The following is a 25,352-nucleotide window of genomic DNA, read 5'->3' on the forward strand; positions in this document are numbered from 1 at the left end:
CTTTTCTCTTCTTCTTTCATTTCCCTCTTCATTGACACAGGGCTCCATTTAGCTCCACGGCTCGGCTTTTATCTTCGATCACAAACCGGAGTAAATTTGACTTGTTTCTTTGTACTATACCTATACCTCTGTGTGAGCTCGGAACCGGCATCTGCAGGCATTGGCAAAAAGGAAGGGGGGTGTTGTTTTGCAGGGTTACCCTCCCAAAAGATTGATTTGCTATTTTGAATGCACTATCGTTGTTATCGATTTTTTTTTCTTTACTAAACTACAGCAGGTTTTTTCTTTACTTTCTCGCATACCAATTTTACACTATGGCTCCCTTTTCCTTTGGTCTTACCACCATTTTTCATAGAATACCCTTTCTCGACCACCAAGTAACCCCTCCAGTCTCCCAACGATATCGTCCGTCATGCCCGGCGGTCCGCACACGTAGGCTACCGTCTTCCCTGGCTCGATCGTCCCGTCGTCCCCGCTTGCCGCGGCGGCCCGCAGATCGTCGGCGTTGATCCGGCGACCATGTATCCGCAGGTCATTATCATCGTCGAATGAGTGTCCGAAGAGCGGAGAGGACTCTTTCCTCTTCTCTTCGTCTTGGTTCGTGATGAACAGGTGCAGCGTGATCCGGAGACGACGGAGCTGCGACTGGATGTTTACGATATGTCGTAGGCGAGAGAGGAAGAGGATCTGGTCCAGTAGGCTCTCGGGGGATTGGGCGGTGGTTGCTGTTGTTGTTGTTGTCGTCTCGGGTTGGGGGAGTTTGGTGGAATATAGGAAGTGGATGTTGAAGGATGGATGGAGGAGGGTGGTGGTTGCCTCGTCGTCGTTGTTTAGGTGGGAGAGCATGGAGATGAGGGGACTTAGAGAGGCTGTTAGCTGAACTCTTTTGTTGCCATTCGATCATGAGGAGAAGAGGAGTATTGGGGGTTGAGGGTCAAGGGAAGCGAAGATGTTGAAAGCCGAAGGGGAACTACATCTCGGACTGCCCGCAGCCCCAAACCACCCCTGTCCACTTTGTAACAACACAAGAATAGGAAAGGCCAGTCCAGAGATGCGGACTAACCCAGGGTAATCAATGCTATATAGATCGCAACAAAGAGAGGAAGCGGGGCAAGCTCACTTAATTCCCACTCCGCCCGCAATGAAAACCACATTCCGGATTTCAGTCAACCGCACCCCGGACGGCGGCCAAACAAAGCTCCCTCCCACACGGATGCTGAGCTCGGAACCCAGGATCTCCTCCGTGGGCTTCCAGAGCCACGCGCTGGCCGGGTTCGAGGGCGCGTGGCGCACGGCGAGCTCTACGTACGGCGATCGACCCTCGGGGTTGAGAGGGGGCAGGCCCGCTTCATCGTTGGCGATGGCTTCCACGGAGGCTGCTTCGGCCAGCGAGGGAAGGACTTGTGCGTCCGCCGGGGTGGAGGTGATACTGAAGCCTCCTGCGTTGGAGATGGAGGGGATGTGAACGTCGAGCCATTGGCCTGGGAGGAAGGTCAATGGTTGGGGGTGCGACTGTGTTTGGGGGGGACGTGGTTAGTATGATGAGTGGTTGAAGTGGTAAAGCAATTGGTTCGACAGAGTGCGGAAGAAAGAAGGTCGTGCGGGATCGAAGCTAGCTCTTACTTCTTGATCACTTTCCTGGGTGTTCTCCTCCGGACTCTGTACCTCTCGAGGAATGGTTAGTTGCAGCAGTCGCACACATGGGTTGACCTGCTCGATATGCGACAGGCGGACGTTGTATAGTCGGTTCTGGCGGGGCTCGGCGGCAGTGCGCATCTGATGGGGCAATGTGCCCTTCCCACTCGTTGCTGCGCTCATCTGGTGACGCTGTAGCGTGGTAGCCGATTGTGGGCGCTTAAAGAGACCCCGGGATTGTTGGAGATGGCGTGACAGGCCGCGTAGCACGGTGTGACGGCGCATCCAGAGGCGCCAATCTTGGTGATGCGTACTCCGTAGATTTGCGCGGTTTGATAATACCTTACCCGAGCGCTTGCTTCGAGGTTCCGGATTGATAATTGACTGTTGACTTCGCAGTATTTCGTTTGGGTTGTGCAAGAGACAATATGGTTGTAAAGTGAGCTGTGATTCGAGAAGGTGGTGACGTCCATGTCATGTGCTCGGCCGCTCGCATTTCCTCTTTCCATTCTCCAACCATCTCCAACTACTACTACCATCATGGAGATTCGGCTTCAGTCTTTGACTTCTACGATTATCTAGGGGCGTACATTTGAGAGCACAGTTGATGACACATGACACGGTTATGCCTTTCGTATGAGGGCAATACTCAACCTCAAATCATGCATGAGCCGTCACAGCAGCAGCAGCACCAGTCATGGCTGGATACTCCACCCGAGCGCTTCAATCTCAAGTGAGCACGGCCGTTCAACGACTACCTGTGAGTCGTTAGTCTCTGCCAGGCTTACTCCCCCTCATTGCAGAAGCAAGCCTCTCGGGGCGTGCATGCAGATCTTTCTTCACCATCACACGGCTCTAGTGTGTGACGGCCGGCAGCCAAACCGCCCACTCTGGCGCCTCATTGGCGACAAGCCCTAGGTGCGGGCGCTTCCTGGCCGACACGCATTGGCCAGATGCACCTGTAAGAAACATGCAACCAGTGCTCTCTCCGCCATACTTTGTGATCGTTTGCCCCTCTCCGCATCGTACTCATGGAATCCGGACCATTCGACCTGGGGGTCCTTCCCTACGGGGAGGCGCCGGTACTTCATATCTATGCGCCCTCCCTTTCCCAACAGACGCCCTCTCTGATTCCTTCCCTCCTGCTTGCAAAGGGACATATCCTCTCTGCCTATAATTTCGCGTTTCAGCTTGTCCGGCTTTGTCTTTGATGTCCCTGCACTGAAAACGCCCAGCCAGCCGGCTCTGGCCCATTCCAACGCATCTCGGTGAGAATACGAGCCCGAAGCGCCAGACAACGCAGGATTCTGGGTTTCAGAGGGACGGTTTCTTTCACAGTCCCCCGTCTGCCAGATCTGAAGAAAGATCTTGGCATTGAATAGAGAAACAGTACTATTTACACCCAGTGCTCTCCCTCTCTCACCATGTTCGGTTCCAAGAAATTCTACTTCCCGACACGATGGCGGAATCACAACCTCCTGTATATACTTATGGGCGTTGAGTTGCCGCTGGTGGTCATCATCCTAACATTGACGGGTATCGCGAATCATGATCTCTACCGCACGAAGCTCTGGCAGGATGGCGCCGACAATGGCTTCAACAGTGCCCCCAATGAGGCCCTCTACGCTGCGGCTAATCACCGCCCGTTCACGACCCCGATGGTTTGGAGCTCACTGTATGTTTTTTGAACTCCTACAGCTACCAACGCTCAAATTCCGCAGAGAGGGCAAATCTTCAAACTAACCCGATTCTCTTCTAAAAGTATCACCCGCTACAACCTCGTCCTCGGTATCTTGGCTGTCTTCATGTGGATCACCAAGATTCCACTTCACATCCTTCATATGCTCTACCCGCCTGTGTGCGCCTTTGTTCACGCTGGCCTGGTCGCTGTTTGGATTTACTCTGTACGGTATCAAGCCGGCCCCGACATGTCGGATCCAGACCATCCTCAACCTGGCGCACCGTGGTATATCACCAAGAAATGCTCCGTGGCCTACGTGAAGTCAAATGTGCATTACTGCCAGCAAGCAAAAGCACTATTCGCATTTTCCATCATCATCATGTATGTTGACCTCTTTCTTGCTCTGAAACTGGTTCAAAGGCCTCCCCAAGCTAACAAACGCACTATAGTCTCTTCTACTTCGGCATCACCTGCCTCAGCCTACGCAACTGCATCATCACCGAGGAAGAGCGCCTGGAAATCGAGGAGCGCCAGGAAGACGAGCGGGCCATGAAGGAGTTCGAGGACTTCGTGCTCAAGTCGCCGGGCATCCCCATGACCACGATGCAGCCCCTAGGCATGCCTCCCAAGTCCCCGATGCACCACGTCACCACGGCGCCGAGCGACGGCGGTTCGAGCTCGGACCTGCCCCTGCGTCAACATTTCAGCACCCCGAACCCACGGCGCTCGATGCAACAAGACTCGACGGAGACGCTGTCGGACCATCAGCCCCAGCCGCAACCCTACTTCCCACCGCCACCGAAGAAAGCCGCCAAGAATTGAGTCCGGTGGGGTCGTCGATGATGAAATTGTCTTTGAGAGAACGAGATCGTTCATGAAGGCGTTGGCTTTGTCTGGGCGTGTGCATATTCCCCCCTTCAACGGTCCAAACATATGTCTTCTTTTCTCTGTTGCCACGAATATCAATTGTCATGTCTTATGCATTGTTCATACCCCCATTTCCCCTTCCGGAAGTTTACCGGTTAAGAGTCAATAGTTTAATCTCGTCGTCCCATGCACACCTGAACATAGCTCACTTCCCACCAAGCCAAAATGAAGATCATGCGCTGGTAATAATTGTAACCGGAGGAGACACTAAGTATATTCGATTTTAGTCTGAATATACATATCCCGTATAGTAGTCATGCCATCATAGATAGACACCAGGTCATAATCAAAAGCATTGAAAGTAAATTTCACATGCTCTGCTGCAATAGCACGCACGACCAAACCAGTACATGAACCAGCCCGTAAAGAAGAAAAGAAGAAATATCCCAAGAAAAGAAAAGAGAAGTGAAAGAAGCAGGGGGTATCCTCGCAAGGGGGTCTCAATGTCCAACCCTAAGTGGCAATTAATGCAGGTAGTACAGTAACAATCATGACAAACGTCGCGTCAATGGCCTTGGAAAATTTCCCCAATTACACCCACCTTGCAAAGACGAGACCGGGGAGAGTACGGAGTACGGAGTAGAGGTTTTACTGATCAGGGATCTTGGCGTTTCTTCTCCTTTTTAGCCCAGCGTACTGTATAATCTAGTTAGTCATGGTCCTCGACCGGAGAAGAAAACAAAGAGAAGGGAGGAGGGAAAGCCAAGTGTGAAGCAATGAGTGGAAAACGGGGGGGGGGAGGGGGGACGGGCAGGAGCATCAACTCACATCCACAAGCATTACACAACGTCTTCGGACCCTCGGGCCCCTTCCGCCACTCCGGCGAATCACTCGTCCCGCAGTCCGTACACATATACTCGCCCTTGAGTCGTTTCCTCCGATCCCCATCCCCGACTCCTCGACTTGCCTGGGGATCGTTGCCAGACGACTCGCCATCAATGTCCGAGTAGTGGACCAAGCGACCATGCTTTTGGCCGGTACTCAGACCCTGGGACCGCTCGCCCTCTCCATAGTACAGACCGGTCATGACTTCAATGCCCTCGATATGCGACCTGTCGTCGACCGCAGGTAGGCGGTCCATGACGCCCTCCATGCCGGGAAACGAGCGCGAATCCGCATCGTCGGCGTTGCTCGTGACCGTATCGGAGGATTCGTTGTCCTCGCCGGAAGTGGAGGGAGTGTCGCGGGCGGGTGCCCGGTTGGTGGTGGCTTGGGTGAAGGTCTGCGTGGTCGTGATGTATGTTTGACGGGTAGTGGTGGTCGAAAGGTGGACAAGATGGCCATCTCTGTTGTTATTGTGGTAATTGTTGTTGCCGGCGCCGCTGTTACTGTTATTGAAAGATTGCTGCGTCGCGTTGAGCTCTTCCTCTTCCTCTTCCTTGAGTTGCGCGATGCGCTGGTTGAGGCGGATGTTCTCGATCTTATGTTCGAGAAATGAGTTGAGAAGCTGGGCTCCCCTAGTCGGATAAGGGCGACAAACGAGGAAAATCCCTCGACACTCGGATTGTTTCTGCTGCTGCAGCTGTTGCGGTGGCGATGGGGATAGCGGTCGTGGAAGTCTTCGGTGACCATTTGAGCCAGCTCCACTGCTGATACCATTACTACTACTGTCACTACTGCCGTTGTTGCCGTTGCTGCTTGCACTGGTGCTGCTGGCGCTGGTGCTGCGACCCCCATTACCACCACCCGGACCACTGGGCATCGACGAGGGATCCGAGGGAGCGATATGTGGATGTCCGTGCGCTTCGAGCAGACAGAAGTTGCTATCTGGCTTACAGAAGCGGAAATGGCAGCGCAACAGCCGGCCAGTCTCAATACATTCTTTCAATTCCTGGGTGAGAACGGACTTGTCGTCCTCGTGAACATAGCGGAACAGGTCGCTCTTTTCGAGCGACTGGGCTTCGAAGCCAGTGATCTCGACGCACGAGGGTGACGCATACAGAACTCGACCTTCGCGATTGAGCAGAAGCATCAAGTCCTTCATCTCCTGCAGGACCCGCGAGGCCCAGTTCTCGCCGTTGCCGTTGCCGTTGCCGTTGCCATGCGCAAGGGAGTCGGCAGACTGCTGGCCAACTTCGGCGCTGCCGGCCGCGGCCGCGGCCGCGGCGGCGGAGTGAATCGCTGCTGTGCCGGTGGCAGCCACGGGAGGCGATGTGGGACGACCGGTGGGAGGTATAGATGAGGGTGTGGTTGACGATGAGGTCGAGGATGAATGTTGCTGGTGCTGTTGTTCGAGTATACTGGGGCCGGGGGTGGAGGCGGCTGGGCCGAGGGTGCGTGGGATGCTCCGCGCATCCATGACGCTATACGGGAAGTTTGGCAGCTGACCTTCGGATGGTTTTGAGTTTTGCTGGACTGGCGGGTGACGGTGTCCGTACGCCTGATTCTGGTTCTGCCCGAGCCCTCGCGGAAAACCAAGTTCCATGCTTAAGAGGTTCGGGGGAACAGATGAGAAGGGATTGGGGGGGGGGGGGGTAAAAGGCGGAGATATGGAGCGATGGAAGGTGATCTTGGTGGGGGACAGAGAGAGCAATTGAAGACTGGCCTCCAATCTGATTCGTGTGAAAGCCAATGTCGGAGGAAAGAGGGCAAAGAAATAGAGAGCGCGTTCCAGACACGCTCTCTTCTTGTTTCTTGGATATTGGAGTTGCTGGTGTTCTGTGTCTTTTGAGGAAGATGAATTGAAAGCCTGAAGAAGAGTTCAATTCCAGATCAACCTCGCCTCGCCTTCCTCCGAGGGCGAGACTCGACCTCGGATCATCATGTTTGGAGTGTTTGAATGCGAGCTGTCAATTCCCGCCCGAGCGACGATGATTGGATCGAGGCTCCACTGAGAGTGGGTCAGGTGACATCGATCATGGATGCAGTGGGCATTTCTTTCATCATGGGAGAATTGGATTCATCATAGGTCAACATACTTGAGTACTAAATCATACACACTGCATAACAGTCTACTTGGTGCAATCGCAATCTGACTGACTATCTACACTCATAGTGGCTCTTTACAGCTAGATACAGACCAAAGGTCGACTATATCAAACCCGGCTGAGTCCTCAAAGTCGAGGTGATTGAGCACGGTACTCGGTACTATCTTCGATCCTTCGTCCGCTGTGATAGGGGACGTGCATTTTCTAAGAATATCCTCTCCCGCGGGATAGTACCAGAAAAGACACGGCGACCCGGAGCTTGATAACAAATCCTCCAGACCTATAGAAGTCCTACGCCTTTATTATCCGGCTGCAACCCCCTTTACCCCCTGCTAGTACTAGCAACAACTAGCAACAACTAGCCGAGTTTGGCGGACGTGATGCATAATCTCTCTACCCCTCTCAAAACCCCCAAAAAAAATTCCGTGGCAATCGCTGCCGTAGGTATACTCATGTGTACAGTTCTATATACAAACTTACTCTAGGAAGTAACTATGGCCAACACACCTGTGTTCCGTCTTCTTCTTCGCCTTCTGAAAGCTCTCTTCCCCGAGGCAATACGGAGAAGGCATGCAGTCATTTCCAGATGACAGCATAACGTCGTCGTACCCATCCTGTCAAAATGCCGCACACGGATTCAGCAAAGTGACCTATCGAGTATCTCTCGTCCTCTTGCGCGACTTCAACAGCTGGAGTCTGAGTCGGGGTCTCTCTTGTGGAGGAGTGGCGTCTGCAGCAGACCACCACGTCGACAGATAGTTGCATTGTCGTGCACGACAGCCGCAGCTGTCGTCTGCAAAATGGAGCAAGCACAATGTGACGGGTCGAGACAGGAAATCTGATGGCTCCGATCAAGCGCGACCGATGATCCTATGGCGTCACTGGCCCTTTGAGCGTGATCCAAGAGATCGTCGATCTCAGGGTAGCTGTGCGATTTGCATCCAAGTCCCCTACTTTTGATTCATGGTTAAGGCTGGTATTCGAGGTACCTACTCCGTACAGTACCTAGGCTCCCGTGCTAAGAAGAGGGACGTGGTGTGTAAATTGCATTGTGCGCATCCTTGGCTCGAGGTGGCATCTTGGCAGACAGACAGACAGGAGGATCTACAAGCATTTGAGTATGTGTAGGTCTTGATTGGGCCCGTGAGATCGAATGTTGGTATCTTTCGGCTTCGGAGAGAATCGAGGGAACGGGTGGCCGAGTAGTTCGCACCAGGCAAGAGCGGCGCGTCGACGCGATATATCAGTTCACAAGTCGGAGGGAGTTGCTACTGCTTTTGCAGGTACACTGTTGAAGGGATATTCAAAGTCAATGAAGGTTTTTCTCATTGTTCAAGTGGCAGTGCCACAAAGGTTAACATGATAGATACATCATCCGATCGCAACGCCCAACAACAACGACTTTTGCCAGAGGAAACAGCACAGCACAGTTCCAAGGCTCCAACAACAACAACAACAAAGCTCCAAAGCAAGTCTAATCACTCTAAGCATCCCCGAAACATGCCAACAAGCGATTCCAAAGACAGCTTTTCAGTTGACGCACGAGCAGGTCTTGCCAGCGTGGCGACAAGTACATTTGGTCAACCCTCCACACATACACTTCCCATGAATAGTGCAGCGACCCTTGCAAGGCCCGGCAGGCTTGTGTGAGAAACGTGAGCAGGGGTCCGAAAGAACATCGGGAGAAGTGTCAGTGGCTTACCGCTTGAGCGAGATGTGACACCGGGGTGCTCTCCACTTCCTCGATGGTATCCAACTGCTCGTTGGTGTCCGAACCCTCGTTGGTGTCCGAACCCTCGTTGGTGTCCGACCCTTCTTCATCAGTCTCCGAGGCCGCGCGAATGGTCAGAGTCGGGGTGGTGTTCAGGGTCGAGGTGGTGTTCAGGGTCGAGGTGGTGTTCGAGGTCGAGGTGGTGTTCGAGTCCGCGCTTTCCAGTCGGGCAGCTGGACTATCGAGGTAGCGTGTGCACGAGCATGGGAAGCCAATCCTGGGGCAACGGCAATGGGTCAAAGCAGTATTGGAGCAGTAGCACTTGTGCTTGAGGTTGCAGATTCCCTTGCACTGCGGGGGAGGCTAAAGAGGATGATAGTCAGCGAGGGCAAGTGACACGGTTTCAGAGGCACCCGAGCAATGACTTACAAAGGGAGGTATGGTGATCAGGGTCTGGTTGTTTGGACCTTCGGTGAGGTTCAGACCGGAAGTGGTGATCGAATCATCAGTGGCGTTCAGATCAACAGGGGTTTCCAAGTCATCGGTGGTGTTCGTATCATCGGTGGTGTTCAGATTATCAGTGGGATCCAGATCACCAATGGAACCCGAATCATCAGTGGTGTTCAGATCAACCGGGGTATCCAAACCATCAGTGGGATCCGAATCATCAGTGGTGTTCAAATTGTCAGTGGCGTTCAAACCGTCAACAGCTTCAAGACCGGCAACGTCGCTCTGACCATCATCTTCCGCGGACTCATCGCGAGACTTGAAGTGGTTGATGCATTTGCACGGGGCATGACGATGCCAGCAACGGCAACGAGTCATTGCGCAGTGGCACCAGTGGTTCCAGTCACAAACGCCCAGACAAGTTCTCCACTAGAACAGCACGAACAAAAGTCAGCAACGGTTAAGGACAATCGATCAGGCCAACCTATTCGCAACCACGCTCTCCACTTACAGTGTCAGGACGTGAGATCGGAAGGAGCCCTCCGCCCAGGCCTAGGACCTTGCTCTGGCCGTTGCCCTCAGGGACGTCGTCACCGGGGACAGCTCCATCGGACACAGAGGGGACATCGTGGTCGGCAGTAGGCTGGTCGTGGGTTCCTTCAACAGGGCTATCCTTGAGCGAGTCCAAGTTGTCATCGATGTTCGCAACATCAGTGGAAGTGGGACCCTGGGGCTTTGTCAGGGCAGTCTGCATGAACAACCCCAACACCAGGAGGAAAACAAGAAGATTTTTGAGACGGAACATCGTGAACAGTGGATGTTGAAAACGATTTCAAGACGAAGGGACTTTTGGAGGTGCTCAAGACAAGAGGAAGGATGAAAATTGGAACGGGTGGTGAGAAAGAAGAGAGGAGGAGGAGAAGATGAAGAAGAAGAGAGATCGAGGGGGATTTTATATCCCACGAAGGCCACACGGTGGCGAACGTTAAGATTACATCCAGCTCGCTACCGGTGTTTCCTGATGTTCGCAGTGAATGTTGGGATAGAATCTGGCTCGTTATCAGAGATAGCTGATATCTGGGGTGACTATACGACTAATATCTACTCGCTTCCGGCCATATCGGGAACTCAGAACGAAATTTTAAGATTACGGCCAGCTCGCTACCGGGGAAGATTCGCTTGTTTGGTGAATGTGGTGAATATCAGTGACTCACAGGCTGATAGCCCAAACAAAGAGTCTACGGTTGAGGGTGATCGATTTGGGACTGTGCATGGTACAAGAGCGGGGGTGCGTTGCTGCTATCAACCAGAGGTGATCTGACTAGTACTACTAAATATTGTTATAAGATCGGGTGCAAGGTATGAGAAGCCCGATGAGCAGCTAGGCTCCCTATAGCGATTTCATCAGAGCCACTACAATATTACGATAACTTAGGTCTACTCATCTGCAAAGTTTTGAGACTATGTCTACTGCTTTTTCTTCAGCTAGGACTCGTTGTAATCACACTGGCTCTATATATATCAGCTACATACCCATTGGAAAACAAAAAGTTGTAGTCTAGAAAGTTCAAACATTCTCAACACCATCTCTCCCGAGGATCAGAATCTTGCTCTCCATTCTGACCTCTACCCACCATCCCCGCGTGACCGTTCGTCGAGCAAGCTCGCGAACTCTGCTCCAAATCTCGACCCCTCTGTCTCCCACAACATACCCCAGGAGATCTCCTTCAACAGCACCGATAGCCTCGTCGCCAGGCCGGAGGACACGGAGTCCCGCGAAGCCGGAAACAGTATCAATGGGCCGCCATTTCCCAGCCACAGAGGAGGAAGACAGGACGAGCTCGGCCTCCTCGCCGGGTTCGACTAGAGCATAGTCGAAGTGGGACCAGAAGGTAGGGTCCGACTTGAGGAGAGGGGATTCGGTTTTATCGTAGTTCCAGATTGGAGAGTCGGAGTGACTGGTGGAGAACTGGAGGAAGCGGGTCACACCAGTTTGGCAGGCCAGATTGCCAAGGTAAACTGATACATTGGCGGCATTGTCTGTGGGAGGGATAGCATGGCTGTGGAGGGCGTGGAGGGCGTGTGCGCCGGGGTAGTTGGCGGAGGAGGCGGGCAGAAGGACCAAAGTGGAGACGATGAAGGAAGCTAGGGTTGAGGCTAGCAGGGCCAGGGAGAGGAGACGATAGATTATTGATTTGGCGCGATGTGTCCAGATGTAGGAGGCGCCTTGAGCGGAGACCGCGGTGAGGGCAGGGATGGTATAGATGACGAAACGCCATTCCTTGTGGGGCTGGGCGCTGTAGATGGCGAGGAAAACAAGAGATGGAATGAGGAGAGATGCTGCGACGGAGCGGGTGGCGGGTTGCAGAAGCGAGATGGGAATGCCAACAAGATAAGTCAGAGGGTTGAGGAGGAGACGAGGAACGGCGTTGATGAAGTAAAAGTACCACGGGTCAATGCCCCAGGCTGACGCTTGACCGTGGATGACATTGAACTTGAACGCCTCGAATTCGGGCCACAGGGGAAATTGCTGCCAGAAGAAAGAATCCACGACCACAGTCGTGGTTAGGCCGATGACAAGGCCCACGATCCCGGCGGGAATGATCTCGTGTAGAATGCTGATACGGCGGGTCGCGAAGAGGAAGATCGTGTTGGTTACGAGGAAGATGGCAAGCTCAGAGCGAAAGATAATGCCAGCTACTGTCAGCAGACACAGAGCGAGTCGCGAGCGCCTTCGATACGCTGCGGTAGACAGTGATGGCTCTGGAAGAAGGCAACGCAAAGCTAGGGTAGTCATCCCAAATGCGAACATATTTGAGAGCGTCCGCGACGCATAGTATAGAACGTGAAATTGGCTGCTCTGGAACAAAAGGTACCAGATGGCGGTTGTCTTGCCGGCAGTACGCCGTAGACCTCCCGCAAATGACAGCAACGAAGCGGCATTAAATAGGCCTAAGATAGCTCTAACTGAAGACATGATCCTTTAGCCATCGACCACACAGCGTAGAAGACAGCTTGCGCACTACTCACCAAGTAATTGCCTGTCGACAGAGTGCTGCAACCCAATGAACGGCCGCGCCAGACCGGCCAGCAGCGCGGCGCCGACGAATGTCCGAGGAACAGCACCAGGAAAGGTGAAATGGTCATAATCCGCACGAAGTGTCTCGCTGACTTTGCTCGTGGGGATTCCGTATGCCAAAATATCATGAATGGCTTGTACATGGAAAGACTCCTCTACCTTGGTGTATGGCGCAACGACCAAATGGAGGAGAATGAGGGCGGGCACTGCGGCGAGGAGCAGCACGTAGACTGTAGACAGGTCAATTGGCTTGTTTTCTTATTTTCTTGACAAGAATGAATATAGCACTTACCAGCATCTCTCCCACTCATGATGACCCTAATAATCCCAGCTTGCTCGGATACAGTCGCGTTCAATGCATAAGAGGAGCCAAGTAGGTCGAAGTATGAAGGAAGACAGATGGCCAAAATCACATGAGTGGGTGGAGTGCAGCCGGTGCACTGCAGTGCCCAGTGCCTTCCCGCAACTTCCCTTTCCACTCCGCCGTCATTCAACACCACTCACTATCTAAACACATCAACCTCAACCTCTCACCACCACACCTCCCTCGACACTCCTACAAACCTCCCGCCAAGATGTTTTTCTTCGGCCTAGGGAAACTCTTCTACGGTCCGTCCCCTTCTCTCCCTGTCGTCAAATCCATTGAGCAAGTCGAACATCCGCAGCCCGAAACTAACCATCGCGTCTTCTTGTCTCCGCAGTCGTCATCCTCTTCATCAACTCCCTTGCCATCCTCTCCGAGGACCGTTTCCTCGCCAGAAGTACGTCCACACAAGTCCAAGTCCCCTCCGGAACTTCTCAACGCTCCATCCTCCCCCCCCCTCTCTCTCCCTGGGACCTCCTCAGCAAGCTAACCAAGCTCCCTCCCCCCCAAACAGTCGGCTGGGGCCGCATGCAAGCCGATCCAGCCTTCGGCGCAACCTACGACAACACCAGCGTCAAGGCCAAAACCATCAATCTGATCGCCAGTGTCCGGACTGTCATGCGAAGTACGTCCTTCTCACAAAAAAAAAAAGCCCAAGCTACACACGAGCATACCTCCCTCGCGCAGACCCCTCATCTCCCGCACTACACCGCGAGTCACAATAACCAAACTAACCTCTACCATTTCCCCCTCTCTCCAACGGAGAAAAGGGGAATCTGTATAACAGTACCCTTAATCGTGATCAATACCATCGTCATCATCTACGAGCTTATCCTGGGTTAACCGACCCACACCAAAACAATTCGAACGTCTCTTGTCACAGCTCCCCGACTTGTTTTTTTTAAACCCGCGATTCACGAATCCCGATTTGTTATGTATACCTTGTCTACTACATATTATTATACTATATTCAGCAGCGAATATTCTACGAGGTGTTTCCGTTTGCTTTTTTTGCCGGTTCGGTGGTGTGTGGGGTTAAGGAATTGAGTAACAACAAGGAATGATATATGACGGGAATAGAAATGACAGTTGTTCTTTATCTCGCTCGGTATGGTGCATGCACCTAACCTATATGTGATTTCGAGATTTGAATGGATGGTACCCGCGGGTGATGGGAGCTGTGGGAAATGATATCACTGCGGTCGGAGTCTATCTGCAAGGATGCTGGGCGCAAGCGGTTATAGATCAGCAGCAGGGCCTTGACTGATGGTGGTTGTGTCGGTCCTGTAAGGTGCGACGAGGATGGGCGAGACAGGGACAGCGTTAGTCAGATACCCTACAGAAAGAAAGCACTCTTCGCATACATATCACATTGGTATCAAGGTCTATATACTGCGCGTGCCCGCAAGTCTTGGCCCAGGCGAGTTCCATGCATGATATGTCCAGTCGAGGTGAAGCGTAGGCATGAAGTGCCACGCCTGTGTTCAAAGGTGGAATGATGCGCCCGCCTTACTTTCGGTCGAGAACCTGCGAATATATCCTCCCGCGAACCATTTGATAACACGAATTGAGCATCCACTCCCTCGTGTCATCTCCCCTGAGTAAAAACAATTAGGACAGAAAACACTTTCGCCAAACGCCCCATTTGCCCAGTGGTGTGACCCAGGCATGGGTATCACAGGGAGATGAAATCAGAGAACAAGAAAAAGGAAGAGATGAAGAAAAGGCTAAATCAATATACAGACCGAAGTGATTTGGTCAATGCACCAAGATGCAGGCAGGTAGGAGCTGGCAGAATGACAATCGTGCAAATAAAACAGAAACAGGATCCCTGTCGTTGACGCGCAGTCCTTTCCGTATGCAAGATAGGGATGGGCCACGTCGTCAAAGTCAAAATGAATCCGGTCTGGAAGGCAATGGTGATGATACATGGAGAAAAGGAATATGTACGACAGAAATGCGTCTTTTATGTGCAAGAAAAGTGTAGATCTGATACACGTGGTGACGAGTAACAGGCCCTCATGTTCACCATCATGTTCACGAAAGAATGCTGAAGGACTTCTTTCTAATGCTGAAACTCCGCCATTTCCCATGAGTCTGTCGATCGCTCTTAGGGCTCTTAAGAGAATCCGGATCATCGTCGTGAGGGACCAGAAGTGTATCGGGAGGCGTTATCTTCTGGGGTGACAAGGGTTGGAGTGGCTCAGGTGGCATATTGCTTGAACTGGACGTCTCGGAATTGGGCACTGCGGGGGAGCCGGACGATGACGCCCGACTTTCCTTGTCCTTGCCCAGTCTCTGGCTGAAGCTCTTGCTGCCTCGTTTGAGTCGACTCAATCCACCACTCTTGCCACTGTCATTGCGTCGGTCTTCATCGGCCTTGGACGCTCGGCTGGCCTCGATCGCAGCCTTAATCTCAGCTTCCTCGCGCCGCTGATTCTCTTTGTTCTCCTTGAACCGAGCTTCTTGCTCCTTCCGGCGCTGTTTTTCTAGCTCTTTTTCGGCTGCTTTCCGTTCCTTTTCCTCCTTGGCCCGTTCCTTCTTGGATTGGACGTCACTCTTCTTGGGGCTCAGTGGTCGCGTGTGGACCTCAGGAATCGGGGGCACCGGAGGGGGCACGGCTGCCGGACTATGCGGAGGAACGGCTTCGGCGCCGATATGCTCGGTGTGGGTCGGGAGCTGAGGCGCCGTCGGGGCGCGTTTCAGGCCTGTGAATCGGTGAGGGTCTTCTTGCGAGGGGATTTGCGATGCACTATGAACATGAGATAGCGCGGGCGGTGAGATGAATCCATTCTGCTTCACGGCGACCTCGTTCAGATTGAGATCTGCCATGGTGGCATTGAGATCCTCCTGTTCTTGTTCCTTCATGACAGCCTCCATAGTGGTTTCCTGGTAGAACAAAACGTAGGCGCAGGCGAGTCCGGGTTTATCTCCGAAGAAGTTACGCACGTAGTTCTTGTCCACAGGCTCCACCATCTCATCATCAAAGAGCAACCAGCCGCGATCCTGCGTCTTGATAATAGCCACATAGTGACCGTGGTAGGGACCGCCTCCAATATGTACCACGACTGCATACAGCTCGTACAATCGGTCAGGATCCTCCGCATCGTCCGTTGTGTTGAAAAGACGCAGGTGATACGGATAGACAACTCGGTGAAACAATTTCTGCAGTTTTTGCAAGTCCTCCGTGTATTTGAAGCGCTTGAGATGGAGAGCCAAGATGCGGGGAAGACGTTTGATTTTCATCCGTTTTTCTGCCTCCTGCAGACCGCCACAATTGTCACAGTGGAATTTATTCCGCTCGCAGAGCATCTCTTCTGCGGAGAATTTCCTCAAACACGAGGTCACCGACGAATGCTGTTCCAGATCAACCGACAGATCCAGGAAGATCTCATCTCGCTGAGAGACGTTCTCGCAGGTCAGACATTGTGTTTCGGACGTCAAGGTTCCTTCGAACAACTCGTGCACCCATCGCGTAGTGTTGGGGGTCTTGGAACCAGAACTTAATGACTGTTGTGAGGATTCCATGCTTTCGGGGGGTGGCAAGCTCTTCTCGGGCTGCTTCATGGCCTCCGCTTCGACATTCGCTACCACCTCGTTCAGTAAAAGGATCAAGAATTCATGGGCATCCTGATGCATGGCAGTCCGAAACATCTCATGGTCCCGACGGAGGAGTTCCAACAAGCGCTGTGGTCTTGTTATACCAAGACGAGCCTGGCTCGCCACGATCGACTCAAATATATCCTTCAGCGATGTAAATAGCGACTCCGACATTCCGTAGCTGGCTGAATTGTTCGTGGTTTCTAGAAGGGGGAGAGTCTGTAAGGCCATCTTCTTCTTGTATTCCGGTGAGTCTTTATCTTCGGGTTTTTGTGGCTGATTGGGGGGCGCCCCCGGACGTTGTGGCGTAGCAGCCTTCTGCTTCTCTGCTTGTGCCTCCGCTTCCATATTAGCAGCGGGGTTTTGGTAATGAAGGTTTTTGGCCAATGCGGCTTCCAGGTTCTCTATCGGTGTTCTGGTGGGATAGTTTATAACAGCTTCTCGGAATGGTACTGAATAATAGAGACATTGTAATATCGAGTTACAGTAACTATTCGCAAGCATTAGCGATCCAGTCACTTGGGGTCTATGTGATCACTTGAGGTAGGTAGACCGGCAGCCGGGCGCAAACAACTCACCATGTATTTCCGAACTAAACGAGAGAAGTCTATCAGCAAAGATTCTAAGAGCAAGATGTTTTAGACGCAGACTTACATTCTCCATCGCAAAGAACTTATCACTGCCATCTTCTCGGATCGAACCCATATCCTGGAGCATTTTCTCTAGCGGGGTCATCGTCGGCGCCTGGGGTTCTTTCTTGGTGGGAGGCGCCCCAACCGAAGGCGTGGGTCCCTGGGGACAAGACGGTTAACATTCGTCATTTGATAGTGGTGAAGACAAAGGCATTGGATGGATGAATCCTCGTCCGGCCCCGACCGTTGAGCGCCTCCAATGAACGGAACGAGACAACATGATGCTCGGGCATGGAACTAGAGCGATTGCACCACTGGGGAAGCATATACTGAACCAGCCAGGCACAGACGAGTGGGAGATGATGGGCCGGGAAGAATCCAGAAAGCCAGGCCGACCAGGATAAAGACTCACCACATCTCTCCGGAAACTCCTCAGAAAAGACCCCATGATTATCGCACAATCTCGTGAATCCTAATTCAGCCTCATCGGGCAACTGACGGTGGGAAACCGAAGCCGACACCCGGACCAGAAAAGAGAGCGGCGATGAGTAAGTTCGTCGGACCACGCGCGGATCGGGGAGTGTCAGCAGGCACGATCGAAGGACGGGAAGGCAAGCAGAAGTGATCCTCGAGGAGTCGCGTTATAGGATTCCGGTGGTGGTTGTCGACAGGAACCAGGTAGAAGATTTAGCAGCGCGCGGAACCGACCAGAGTTGTCGCAGGACTGGGGCCTGGATATGTGGATTGCGAGAGCGTGGAATGGGGCGGAAACGTGAACGGGCGGCGGATTCGAGAAAAGGTGGAGAAAGACCGCGGTCCGAGTCGGAGACGAGGGAACCGAGAATCGCGCAGGAGATTGGGATGAGAGATTGAAGGGTGGTAATTGGCGGCGTCAAGAAGGGCGAGAGAAATTGGGAGCAAAAGAGAGTGAGCGAGGGGAGAGAGTGAGAGAGTGGAAGAGAGAAATGAGAATTGGGGAGAGATGAGAAGGTTGAAGGTGGGCAAGACAGACAGGCAGGCTGGCAGGCAGGCAGTCAGTCAGTCAGTGAAGATGGCGGGAATCCCCAGGCTTGTCTGTCAGGAACCCTTTCCTTAGTCACAGCCTCGAAGCACCAACGAAGTATGTTATAGTTCGGTTCCCGTACAGAGTGGCCAACTTACTAGGTAGAGAGAAACTCTTTTGCCTGTTCGTATCGTACGTACGGTATGGACCTGGTATGGGTATCGTTCCATCTTGACTGTCCTACCCAATCAAGTACTGTACTGTGTACTGGCTGTATCTCACCCTGGCGGGCCTGAGCGATCATACTTTGGGACTCGAGGAGAAAATGAGGGGAAAAGAGGAGAGATTTCGATTAGATTTGCTACTACGTACAGTACATGAATTATGAATTGTGCTGATATTCTCAATTATCTCATCGATAATTATATCTTCTATCTTATATCTAATGCCTTTTGTGACTGATTCCATGACAAGACCTCAATGGACGGGGCAGGAAAAGCTGGGCCGCTGTCGGTGAACGTGGGAGAATCGGTTTTGGCGGCATCTGTCGGTTCAGTCGGTAAGTTATCTTCCCTTCCTCTTCCACTCCCACCTTAACTCCGCTCTTTCACCGATTGCTGCTGATTAACGCGCCAGAGGAAGGAACTAGAAATCTGACTAAAGTGACCCCCTTCCATCCGATCAGAAGGAGGAGAACAATCCCGATCGTTTCCCCTCATTCCAATGTTTTCTTGATTCCTGGTTTCTCACTCAAGGAGGGAGGAGGAGGGGAGAGAGGGGGAAAAGCCGGATTGCTACGTTGATGTGGTCCGGGACATTCGAATCTCTACGTCAGTCAGCTCAGGACCTGGTTTAAGCTCCTCCACCAGACAATGAAACATGGACGTGCGCGAGGCCCAATCTCGATTTTCAATGGCCACAGGCAAACATCTCTGGAGCACATCCACCCGGTGGCCGGTCGGACTGCTGGCAGCCCAGCACCCTCCGCCCAACAAGTGTCTCCTTGTTCGGTTAGACCAACTACACATATGTAATTGAATCACCGGGGAATTCCAGTCAGCAGCCCTGCGGCCTACGAAGGGCTACACAGGCTACAAACGTTTACCAACGGCTCGACGTTGTGTGACAGTCTCTTAAACCAGAACGTCGTGGTATGCACCACCATCAGGCCCATTGGGGCAGGTCGCAGAACAAAGCACACCAGAGAGCAACCAGAAAGTGAGGGTGACCTTCTAGAGCCGGGCGAAGCAACCCTTCGGATAATATAGCACGCATCATCAGGTGCAGCCAAAGGTTGCGGCCGGGGTTGCATCGACCTCGCCATCCCCAGATTATGATAGGTTGCCAGCCCATTGGCATGGCCTAGCTCGCCAATGAGCCATCGCAACCGCCCGAATGCTATCAAGTAGCGATCAAGATACAGTCCGGCCGAGCGACTGTCCTGCAGCTGCAAGTATGAGCACCCAAAGAAGATCGTTGGACTACCTTGCCACGCCCTTCTCCGGTTTGCTGCAGATGAACAAAAGGAGCGGGATCGGAATATTGACCACGAATGACAAGCCACGGGATTTTGCCCTAGGCAGCGGGACGAAATGCAGTGCGTGATTTTGGTTACCTCCCTGGTCGGGGCCTGTCCTAGCGGGCGTCCTTGGCGGGCGGCTTCAGTGCTGGTGGCCACTCTTAGCGGTCGTAATTAAGGAGTAACGAAGGTGAGTTTGACATCCCAGGGATAGACAGCTAAACATAGGAATGATAAGGGGGAGGGAGGCACGAAGGCAACCTGTTGGACGGAGGTCGAGTATTCCGGTTCAGAGTGTTTCAATCAGGTACAGTACACCTGAGAGCAGTGAACACTCTCGACACATGCAGGGTAATCGCACACCTTTCTACCCTATGGATGGAGGGTTGGTCTGGAAGACTTCCTACTCAGATACGGAGTGAGAATCAGAATCTCGAGACTCGATCTCCTCCCCGACCGCGGAAGCCGTTACCAACGTCATACCTTACGGTTCTGTGAATTGGTAAGGTAATGTAAGATGGTACACCAAAACCACGTGGAAACACCAGGATCATCAAAGGGCCAGCAGACCAATCGAGATCATTGCAGCTCCCCACCATTCCCCATCACCCCAGCATTTGAGATACTAGCGCCATACGCATGCTGAGGGGAAGACTCGTATAACATTAGCCGTCTCTCCTCCTGGGATCCAGATATACCGGTACGTATTCATGTACTCATGTACCAACAGACCAGCCACTCGTGTCTGTTACCGTTTTCGAAAAGTGTGCCCTGCCAGGATGGATAAATGCATGGGCATGCATGGCTGGTTGCATGCTGATGTCAAACTCAAATCAGGCTTCTATATCCGACTCGGGATAGCATAGCCACGACCCCACGAGTCTGGTCTGTGTTTCATCTTTGGGGCACTCTGGGGTTTCAGCTTGTTTTAACAGCGGTGTCACCGGTGTCAAACAAACCGGTAGGGAACTGCTGGACCGAATCGACCGATACTCTACAGGAAGAGAGATAGTAGTAGTCTATCATGATGGTCCTGATAAGCAGACCACTTATGGATAGGTTAAGTTAGAATGGATTAATCAGTCCAAGCAGAATCGTCCCAGTTGTTGACCCCCACTTGTGCTGGAGCAGCACTGAGCCAATCGGTGTGAATTCCCACGCAGGCCCCGCAAAAGTCTGACTGCTCTTACTCTTACCGTACAGGTACATACATGAATGTACCTGACTTCGGTTTCTGACTCCGTACAGACCGTCTGTCTGGCAGTGACTGGGTCACATCACCCCATGCACCTGCGCCCCTCTCCCCATCCCGCCAATGAAGCTTACTATGTGGATGGACCCCATTCTTTCCATTGCCCACAAAGGATGGGGGGGAGCACGAGACTCCCACTCCAATGGTTGAGTAGGGGAGTGATGCTGTCAGCCTGCGTCAGTGTCCGGAGTCGAAAAAAAAGCATTGGTGAGCGGTGGTTCTCATGTCCTCACCAATGGTAATTGAGTAAGCCACGGCCAAAATGATACGCGCTAACTAAGTAATGGAGAACCACACGACACGGCTACCTACTAGGAACTGTAGGCTCGTTGCTTATATTCGAATACTATTCCGATAAGATCCAATTTCTTGACTAAATTCTCGAACTAGATCTTCATTCTGAGTTGATGCTGCATAAGATAATTGACGAAGTATAAAATTTCCAGATTTCCCTCAGAAGCATAAACACAGTCGGCAACAAGAACAGAAACACTAAGCACGAAGTGCGCAGGATCGATGAATCGACTTCCCCCAAAGTCCAAGGGATTGGTTTCGACCACCGAATCAGTCGATGATCTCAACCACCCCGACGATATCTGGATGATATTCCTTCAAAGCCGGAGCGTCTCTCCGCACTTTCATCCCTCTCATCAGCCATGGGTCCATGAACAGATCCAAGATCGTCGGACGGACTTTGGGATCCCACTGCAGTGCTCGATGCAGCCACCGCAGGAAGCCCTTCAGGTCCTCGCAATCGATATTAGGCCGCGGCTTGTTCGAGACTTCGGTCCGTGATAGGGACCAGGTCTGTCCAGTTCCCGTTGGCATCCCAGAGAAGATGACTATAGGTTCCCTGACGGGTGGACTCGCGAGGGGGGTGCCCGAGAAGAGCGACCAACTCCGCGATGTGGGCGCCATCGTCCCAATGACCGTCCTTCCTGTGATTCGTGATCAATGGGCGAGTACTGATAGTGTCCCAAGCCTATTTCCCCGGAGAAACCCGTATCAGTAGATTGGATCCTCAAATCTCATAGAGTCCGCGAAGTGGAGCCGGGAAAGCGTAGTATTGGAAGACTTACCAACATCCCAGCCCCCCAGCTGTCAACTTTGTAGTCCCAGCTCGGAAAGCCCAGGATAACCTCAGGGGCACGGTGGAAGTCCGGCATGATCGTCCCGCAATTGTGCTTGTCGCCGAATCGTGTTATTCCGAAAACGCACAGTACGGGGGAGTCCCCTTCATGTAGGGAATCATTTTGTGGTATAGATGGTTCGATTTTTGAGGACTTTCCGTGGCAACGGGCATTTGATCACATTTTCCTCGTACTTAGACATTCTGGCCGGAGAAGCCGCCGGCAGAAGTAGGTTTTCCATCTGAAGATCTAGATGATGAAAGTCAGTGCCGGTCACCCCCTGGGTTTAGAAGTCACTGAGACCGTTAGAAGAAGGGAGGCAAAACATTACCAGTATGGATCAGATGGGCTCCCTGGTGCATTTTTATTTACAAGACTCTCCGAATCAGTGGCTTAGCTTGATCAAGTCTTGGAATGGGATCTGTGACACCAAGGCTGCGTCCGATTTCATCTAGCTCGAGCAGACTCATCCCGAGGAGTTCATAGACTAGACATGCGTGACGACCGCTGGGACCGTGAAGGCAGAAATGATCGAGGAGTTTGCGGATGTCCGTTTGGCCAGGGTGGTCGGTCTCTATGGATTGTATGCGATTGTAGACACCGATCTCCAGTCTATAGACTTTAAGGACGACGTGAGTCAACTCGCTTGTTTCAAGGCAACTTTAGTAACAAGACCTAGCTCTTGGTTTGCTGCTTTGTATTCAGACTTGCACGAGATCGCGAGCCAGCCAGACGGTCGAGGAACCACCGTAGCTGATCTTAGAGATCACTTGATATCTGTCGTTCATGATCTCCCCTTGTTCCACTAGGTAGCATGACTCTGGGATATGGCTTGGTAAAGTTTCTTCTTCGATCTTGGTGGATGCGTCGATCAGTTTACAGCCAGAAGTTGGAAAGGTCCTAGGCTCGGATGTCCATCGCATGGTGGGCATGTCTGGATTGATCGCGTCAAGCTCCTGTGTAGCAAGGCGAGACGCGTATATTGACATGCTCTTGTTGAATCATTCTGCCTCCTGCAAGATCTATGCCCTATAGATCTGCCCTAATTTCCGGATTGAGTGAAGAACGGAGAAATTGAGGGCCGAGAAACGGCCGGGTCGAGCCGCGGGAAGGAGGATTGAAGGAGGCGACTTTCTTTCCCGGTCATTCATGGATGGGAGTCAATCAACAACTTTGAGAACAACTTTCTTCGTTCATTTGAATGCCCTCTCCACTGCGACCCGTGTCATTGCACTGCTCTCGACGAGCAATTGGCTTAACACGGAGACTAACTCACCAGAGTGGTTGTAGTATTCGCAGCAACAGCAGCAGCATCAGCAGCAACAGCAACAGCGGCCGCCCACCAGTTGTCCGCCCAATCAGTCGAGCCCCCACCATCCCCCACCATTCTTCATCCTGTTCTTCTTCCTCCTCTTTCTCTTCTCTGACTCCTCCGGCCTTCCCCTCTTCCACTTCTTCTTTCACCCCCTCATCCTCCTCCATATCCCCCTTCTCAGACAGCACAATGCCTAAGGACAAGGAATCCAAGGTCTCTTTCAACCTGAAGACCCCCAAGGGTACGAAGGACTGGTCCGGGTCCGACGCCCTCCTCCGCGACCGCATCTTCTCCACCATCGCCGACGTCTTCAAGCGCCACGGCGGCACCGCCCTCGACACCCCCGTTTTCGAACTTCGCGAGATCCTGGCCGGCAAGTATGGCGAGGACTCGAAGCTCATTTACGACCTGCAGGACCAGGGTGGGGAGATCTGCTCGCTCCGCTACGACCTGACCGTGCCCTTCGCCCGCTGGCTGGCCATGAACCCGGACGTGCGCAGCATGAAGCGCTACCACATCGCCAAGGTGTACCGGCGCGACCAGCCCGCCGTCAGCAAGGGCCGCATGCGCGAGTTCTACCAGTGTGACTTCGACATCGCCGGCACCTTCGACCCCATGGTGCCCGACGCGGAGATCCTGCGCATCGTCACCGAGGTCTTCGAGGAGCTGGGCTGGAAGGGCCGCTACAACATCAAGATCAACCACCGCAAGATCCTCGACGGCCTCTTTGAGGTCTGCGGCGTCCCCGCCGACAAAATCCGCCCCATCTCGAGCGCCGTCGACAAGCTGGACAAGATGCCGTGGGAGGACGTGCGCAAGGAGATGGTCGACGAGAAGGGGCTGGACGGCGCCGTCGCCGACCAGATCTGGTCCTACGCCCAGAAGAAGGGCGGCCGCGAGCTGCTGGACGGCCTCCTCGCGGACGAGACCCTGACGGCCAACGCCAACGCCAAGGCCGGTCTCGACGACATGGCGCTGCTGATGGACTACCTCGAGGCCTTTGGCGTGCTGGACCGCATCTCCTTCGACCTGAGTCTCGCCCGTGGGCTGGACTACTACACCGGCGTGATCTACGAGGTCGTCACCGAGGGCTCCGCCCCCGCCGTGCAGAAGGGCTCCGCGGAGGCCCAGGCCGTGCAGAAGAAGGCCAAGAAGGACAAGTCCAAGACCCTGGAGGACGACGACCGGTCCAACGACCCGACGCTGGGCGTGGGCAGTGTCGCCGCCGGTGGCCGCTACGACAACCTCGTGGGCATGTTCCTGCCCAAGGCCCAGATCCCCTGCGTGGGTGTCTCCTTCGGTGTCGACCGCATCTTCTCCATCACCAAGGCGCGCATCGAGCGTGAGAAGAGCGCCGAGGCCCTCCGCAGCAGCGAAGTCGACGCCTACGTCATGGCCTTCGGCGGTAAGGGCTTCACCGGCATGCTAAAGGAGCGCATGACCGTGTGTCAGTCGCTGTGGAACGCAGGTGTCAAGGTATATCGCTCCCCTTACCCTTGGAATTTTCCTCTTCATTCTCCCACTAATCTGAAAACCATGCAGGCCGAATTCTCCTACAAGGTCAAGCCCAAGCTCCCCCAACAATTCAAGGCCGCCGAACAAGTCGGCGTCCCCTTCGCCGTCATCCTCGGCGAGGACGAGCTCGCCGCCGGCAAGGTCCGCATCAAGGAGATGGGCCTCGAGGACGGCCACCCCGAGAAGGAGGGCGTGCTGGTCGACCTGGCCGCCCTGCCGGCCGAGATCAAGACCCGCGTCGCCAACAAGCGCCGCGGCCAAGACGTGCAGGTAATCACGGAGCAGTTGGAGGCTACCAAGGTAGAGGCTTGATTCATTTCAACAAAACAAAAGTTACACAAAGGAAGCGGGGCAAAATACAATGTGTGCATATTAGATACACGCGCCAAAAGAAAATTTCAATAAGAGGGGGGAAATATTGGAAAGAATACCCAGTTTTTTTTAGATTGCAGTCGAATTGAGAGCGTGGAAGCGTTTCAAAGACTTTGTTTGGAGTTCGGTTTAGAGTGGTGTAATGCTGTGCTGGGGTGCCAGTGTACCTTGATTTTCTACTTGCTTTGTGTGAAAGCTTTGTAAGGGGAAGAGTGCAGGACAGCTACAGTGCAACTACTTTAG

General features: G+C 53.1%; 9 protein-coding genes across 9 annotated transcripts; 3 read left to right on the forward strand and 6 right to left on the reverse strand.

The window, feature by feature from the left end:
- Nucleotides 1–336: 336 nt before the first annotated feature.
- BO66DRAFT_318189 (FAD-dependent oxidoreductase) lies at nt 337–1,818 on the reverse strand (the record flags this gene model as incomplete). Its single annotated transcript, XM_025643591.1, has 3 exons — nt 337–859; nt 1,121–1,512; nt 1,624–1,818. The coding sequence occupies 3 exons, from the start codon at nt 1,816–1,818 to the stop codon at nt 337–339; spliced, it is 1,110 nt and encodes a 369-aa protein (XP_025505955.1).
- A 1,241-nt stretch (nt 1,819–3,059) lies between these two features.
- BO66DRAFT_318116 (uncharacterized protein) lies at nt 3,060–4,138 on the forward strand (the record flags this gene model as incomplete). The annotated part of the gene is made up of 3 exons (XM_025643588.1): nt 3,060–3,310; nt 3,398–3,697; nt 3,766–4,138. The coding sequence occupies 3 exons, from the start codon at nt 3,060–3,062 to the stop codon at nt 4,136–4,138; spliced, it is 924 nt and encodes a 307-aa protein (XP_025505956.1).
- A 633-nt stretch (nt 4,139–4,771) lies between these two features.
- Nucleotides 4,772–6,668, reverse strand: BO66DRAFT_419060 (GATA transcription factor LreB; the record flags this gene model as incomplete). The annotated part of the gene is made up of 3 exons (XM_025649786.1): nt 4,772–4,879; nt 5,012–6,566; nt 6,624–6,668. The coding sequence occupies 3 exons, from the start codon at nt 6,666–6,668 to the stop codon at nt 4,839–4,841; spliced, it is 1,641 nt and encodes a 546-aa protein (XP_025505957.1). The 3' UTR covers nt 4,772–4,838.
- A 1,745-nt stretch (nt 6,669–8,413) lies between these two features.
- On the reverse strand, nt 8,414–10,133 carry BO66DRAFT_399854 (uncharacterized protein; the record flags this gene model as incomplete). Its single annotated transcript, XM_025648702.1, has 4 exons — nt 8,414–8,458; nt 8,873–9,244; nt 9,311–9,646; nt 9,840–10,133. The coding sequence occupies 4 exons, from the start codon at nt 10,131–10,133 to the stop codon at nt 8,414–8,416; spliced, it is 1,047 nt and encodes a 348-aa protein (XP_025505958.1).
- A 658-nt stretch (nt 10,134–10,791) lies between these two features.
- On the reverse strand, nt 10,792–12,769 carry BO66DRAFT_390255 (dolichyl-P-Man:Man(7)GlcNAc(2)-PP-dolichol alpha-1,6-mannosyltransferase). The gene is made up of 3 exons (XM_025646959.1): nt 12,700–12,769; nt 12,359–12,637; nt 10,792–12,295 (listed from the first exon to the last, which is right to left on the reverse strand). Exons 1-3 carry the CDS (start codon nt 12,716–12,718, stop codon nt 10,896–10,898), a joined length of 1,698 nt encoding a protein of 565 aa, XP_025505959.1. The 5' UTR covers nt 12,719–12,769; the 3' UTR covers nt 10,792–10,895.
- A 207-nt stretch (nt 12,770–12,976) lies between these two features.
- Nucleotides 12,977–13,674, forward strand: BO66DRAFT_390257 (YOS1 family protein). Its single transcript, XM_025646960.1, has 2 exons — nt 12,977–13,016; nt 13,109–13,674. Exons 1-2 carry the CDS (start codon nt 12,983–12,985, stop codon nt 13,612–13,614), a joined length of 540 nt encoding a protein of 179 aa, XP_025505960.1. The 5' UTR covers nt 12,977–12,982; the 3' UTR covers nt 13,615–13,674.
- A 1,134-nt stretch (nt 13,675–14,808) lies between these two features.
- Nucleotides 14,809–17,057, reverse strand: creB (ubiquitin C-terminal hydrolase CreB; the record flags this gene model as incomplete). Its single annotated transcript, XM_025648703.1, has 3 exons — nt 14,809–16,823; nt 16,950–16,963; nt 17,026–17,057. The coding sequence occupies 3 exons, from the start codon at nt 17,055–17,057 to the stop codon at nt 14,809–14,811; spliced, it is 2,061 nt and encodes a 686-aa protein (XP_025505961.1).
- A 4,100-nt stretch (nt 17,058–21,157) lies between these two features.
- BO66DRAFT_419063 (uncharacterized protein) lies at nt 21,158–22,839 on the reverse strand (the record flags this gene model as incomplete). Its single annotated transcript, XM_025649787.1, has 6 exons — nt 21,158–21,759; nt 21,857–21,961; nt 22,062–22,156; nt 22,239–22,256; nt 22,401–22,548; nt 22,621–22,839. 6 exons carry the CDS (start codon nt 22,837–22,839, stop codon nt 21,538–21,540), a joined length of 807 nt encoding a protein of 268 aa, XP_025505962.1. The 3' UTR covers nt 21,158–21,537.
- A 229-nt stretch (nt 22,840–23,068) lies between these two features.
- BO66DRAFT_390261 (histidine--tRNA ligase) lies at nt 23,069–25,336 on the forward strand. The gene is made up of 2 exons (XM_025646961.1): nt 23,069–24,698; nt 24,765–25,336. The coding sequence occupies exons 1-2, from the start codon at nt 23,412–23,414 to the stop codon at nt 25,047–25,049; spliced, it is 1,572 nt and encodes a 523-aa protein (XP_025505963.1). The 5' UTR covers nt 23,069–23,411; the 3' UTR covers nt 25,050–25,336.
- The last annotated feature ends 16 nt before the right edge of the window (nt 25,337–25,352 follow it).

Source organism: Aspergillus aculeatinus (assembly GCF_003184765.1).
Source record: "Aspergillus aculeatinus CBS 121060 unplaced genomic scaffold BO66scaffold_13, whole genome shotgun sequence".
NCBI classification, from domain to species: Eukaryota; Fungi; Ascomycota; class Eurotiomycetes; order Eurotiales; family Aspergillaceae; genus Aspergillus; species Aspergillus aculeatinus.

Excerpts from the sequence above, each read along its gene's own strand:
- BO66DRAFT_390255 (XM_025646959.1), bottom strand. Across the intron at positions 12,296-12,358 it reads TGTCGACAGGCAATTACTTG|TTAGAGCTATCTTAGGCCTA; the intron begins GTGAGTAGTGCG and ends TCATGTCTTCAG.
- BO66DRAFT_390257 (XM_025646960.1), top strand. The coding sequence starts at position 12,983 with ATGTTTTTCTTCGGCCTAGGGAAACTCTTCTACG. Across the intron at positions 13,017-13,108 it reads CCTAGGGAAACTCTTCTACG|TCGTCATCCTCTTCATCAAC; the intron begins GTCCGTCCCCTT and ends TTGTCTCCGCAG.
- BO66DRAFT_390261 (XM_025646961.1), top strand. The coding sequence starts at position 23,412 with ATGCCTAAGGACAAGGAATCCAAGGTCTCTTTCAACCTGAAGACCCCC. Across the intron at positions 24,699-24,764 it reads TGTGGAACGCAGGTGTCAAG|GCCGAATTCTCCTACAAGGT; the intron begins GTATATCGCTCC and ends AAAACCATGCAG.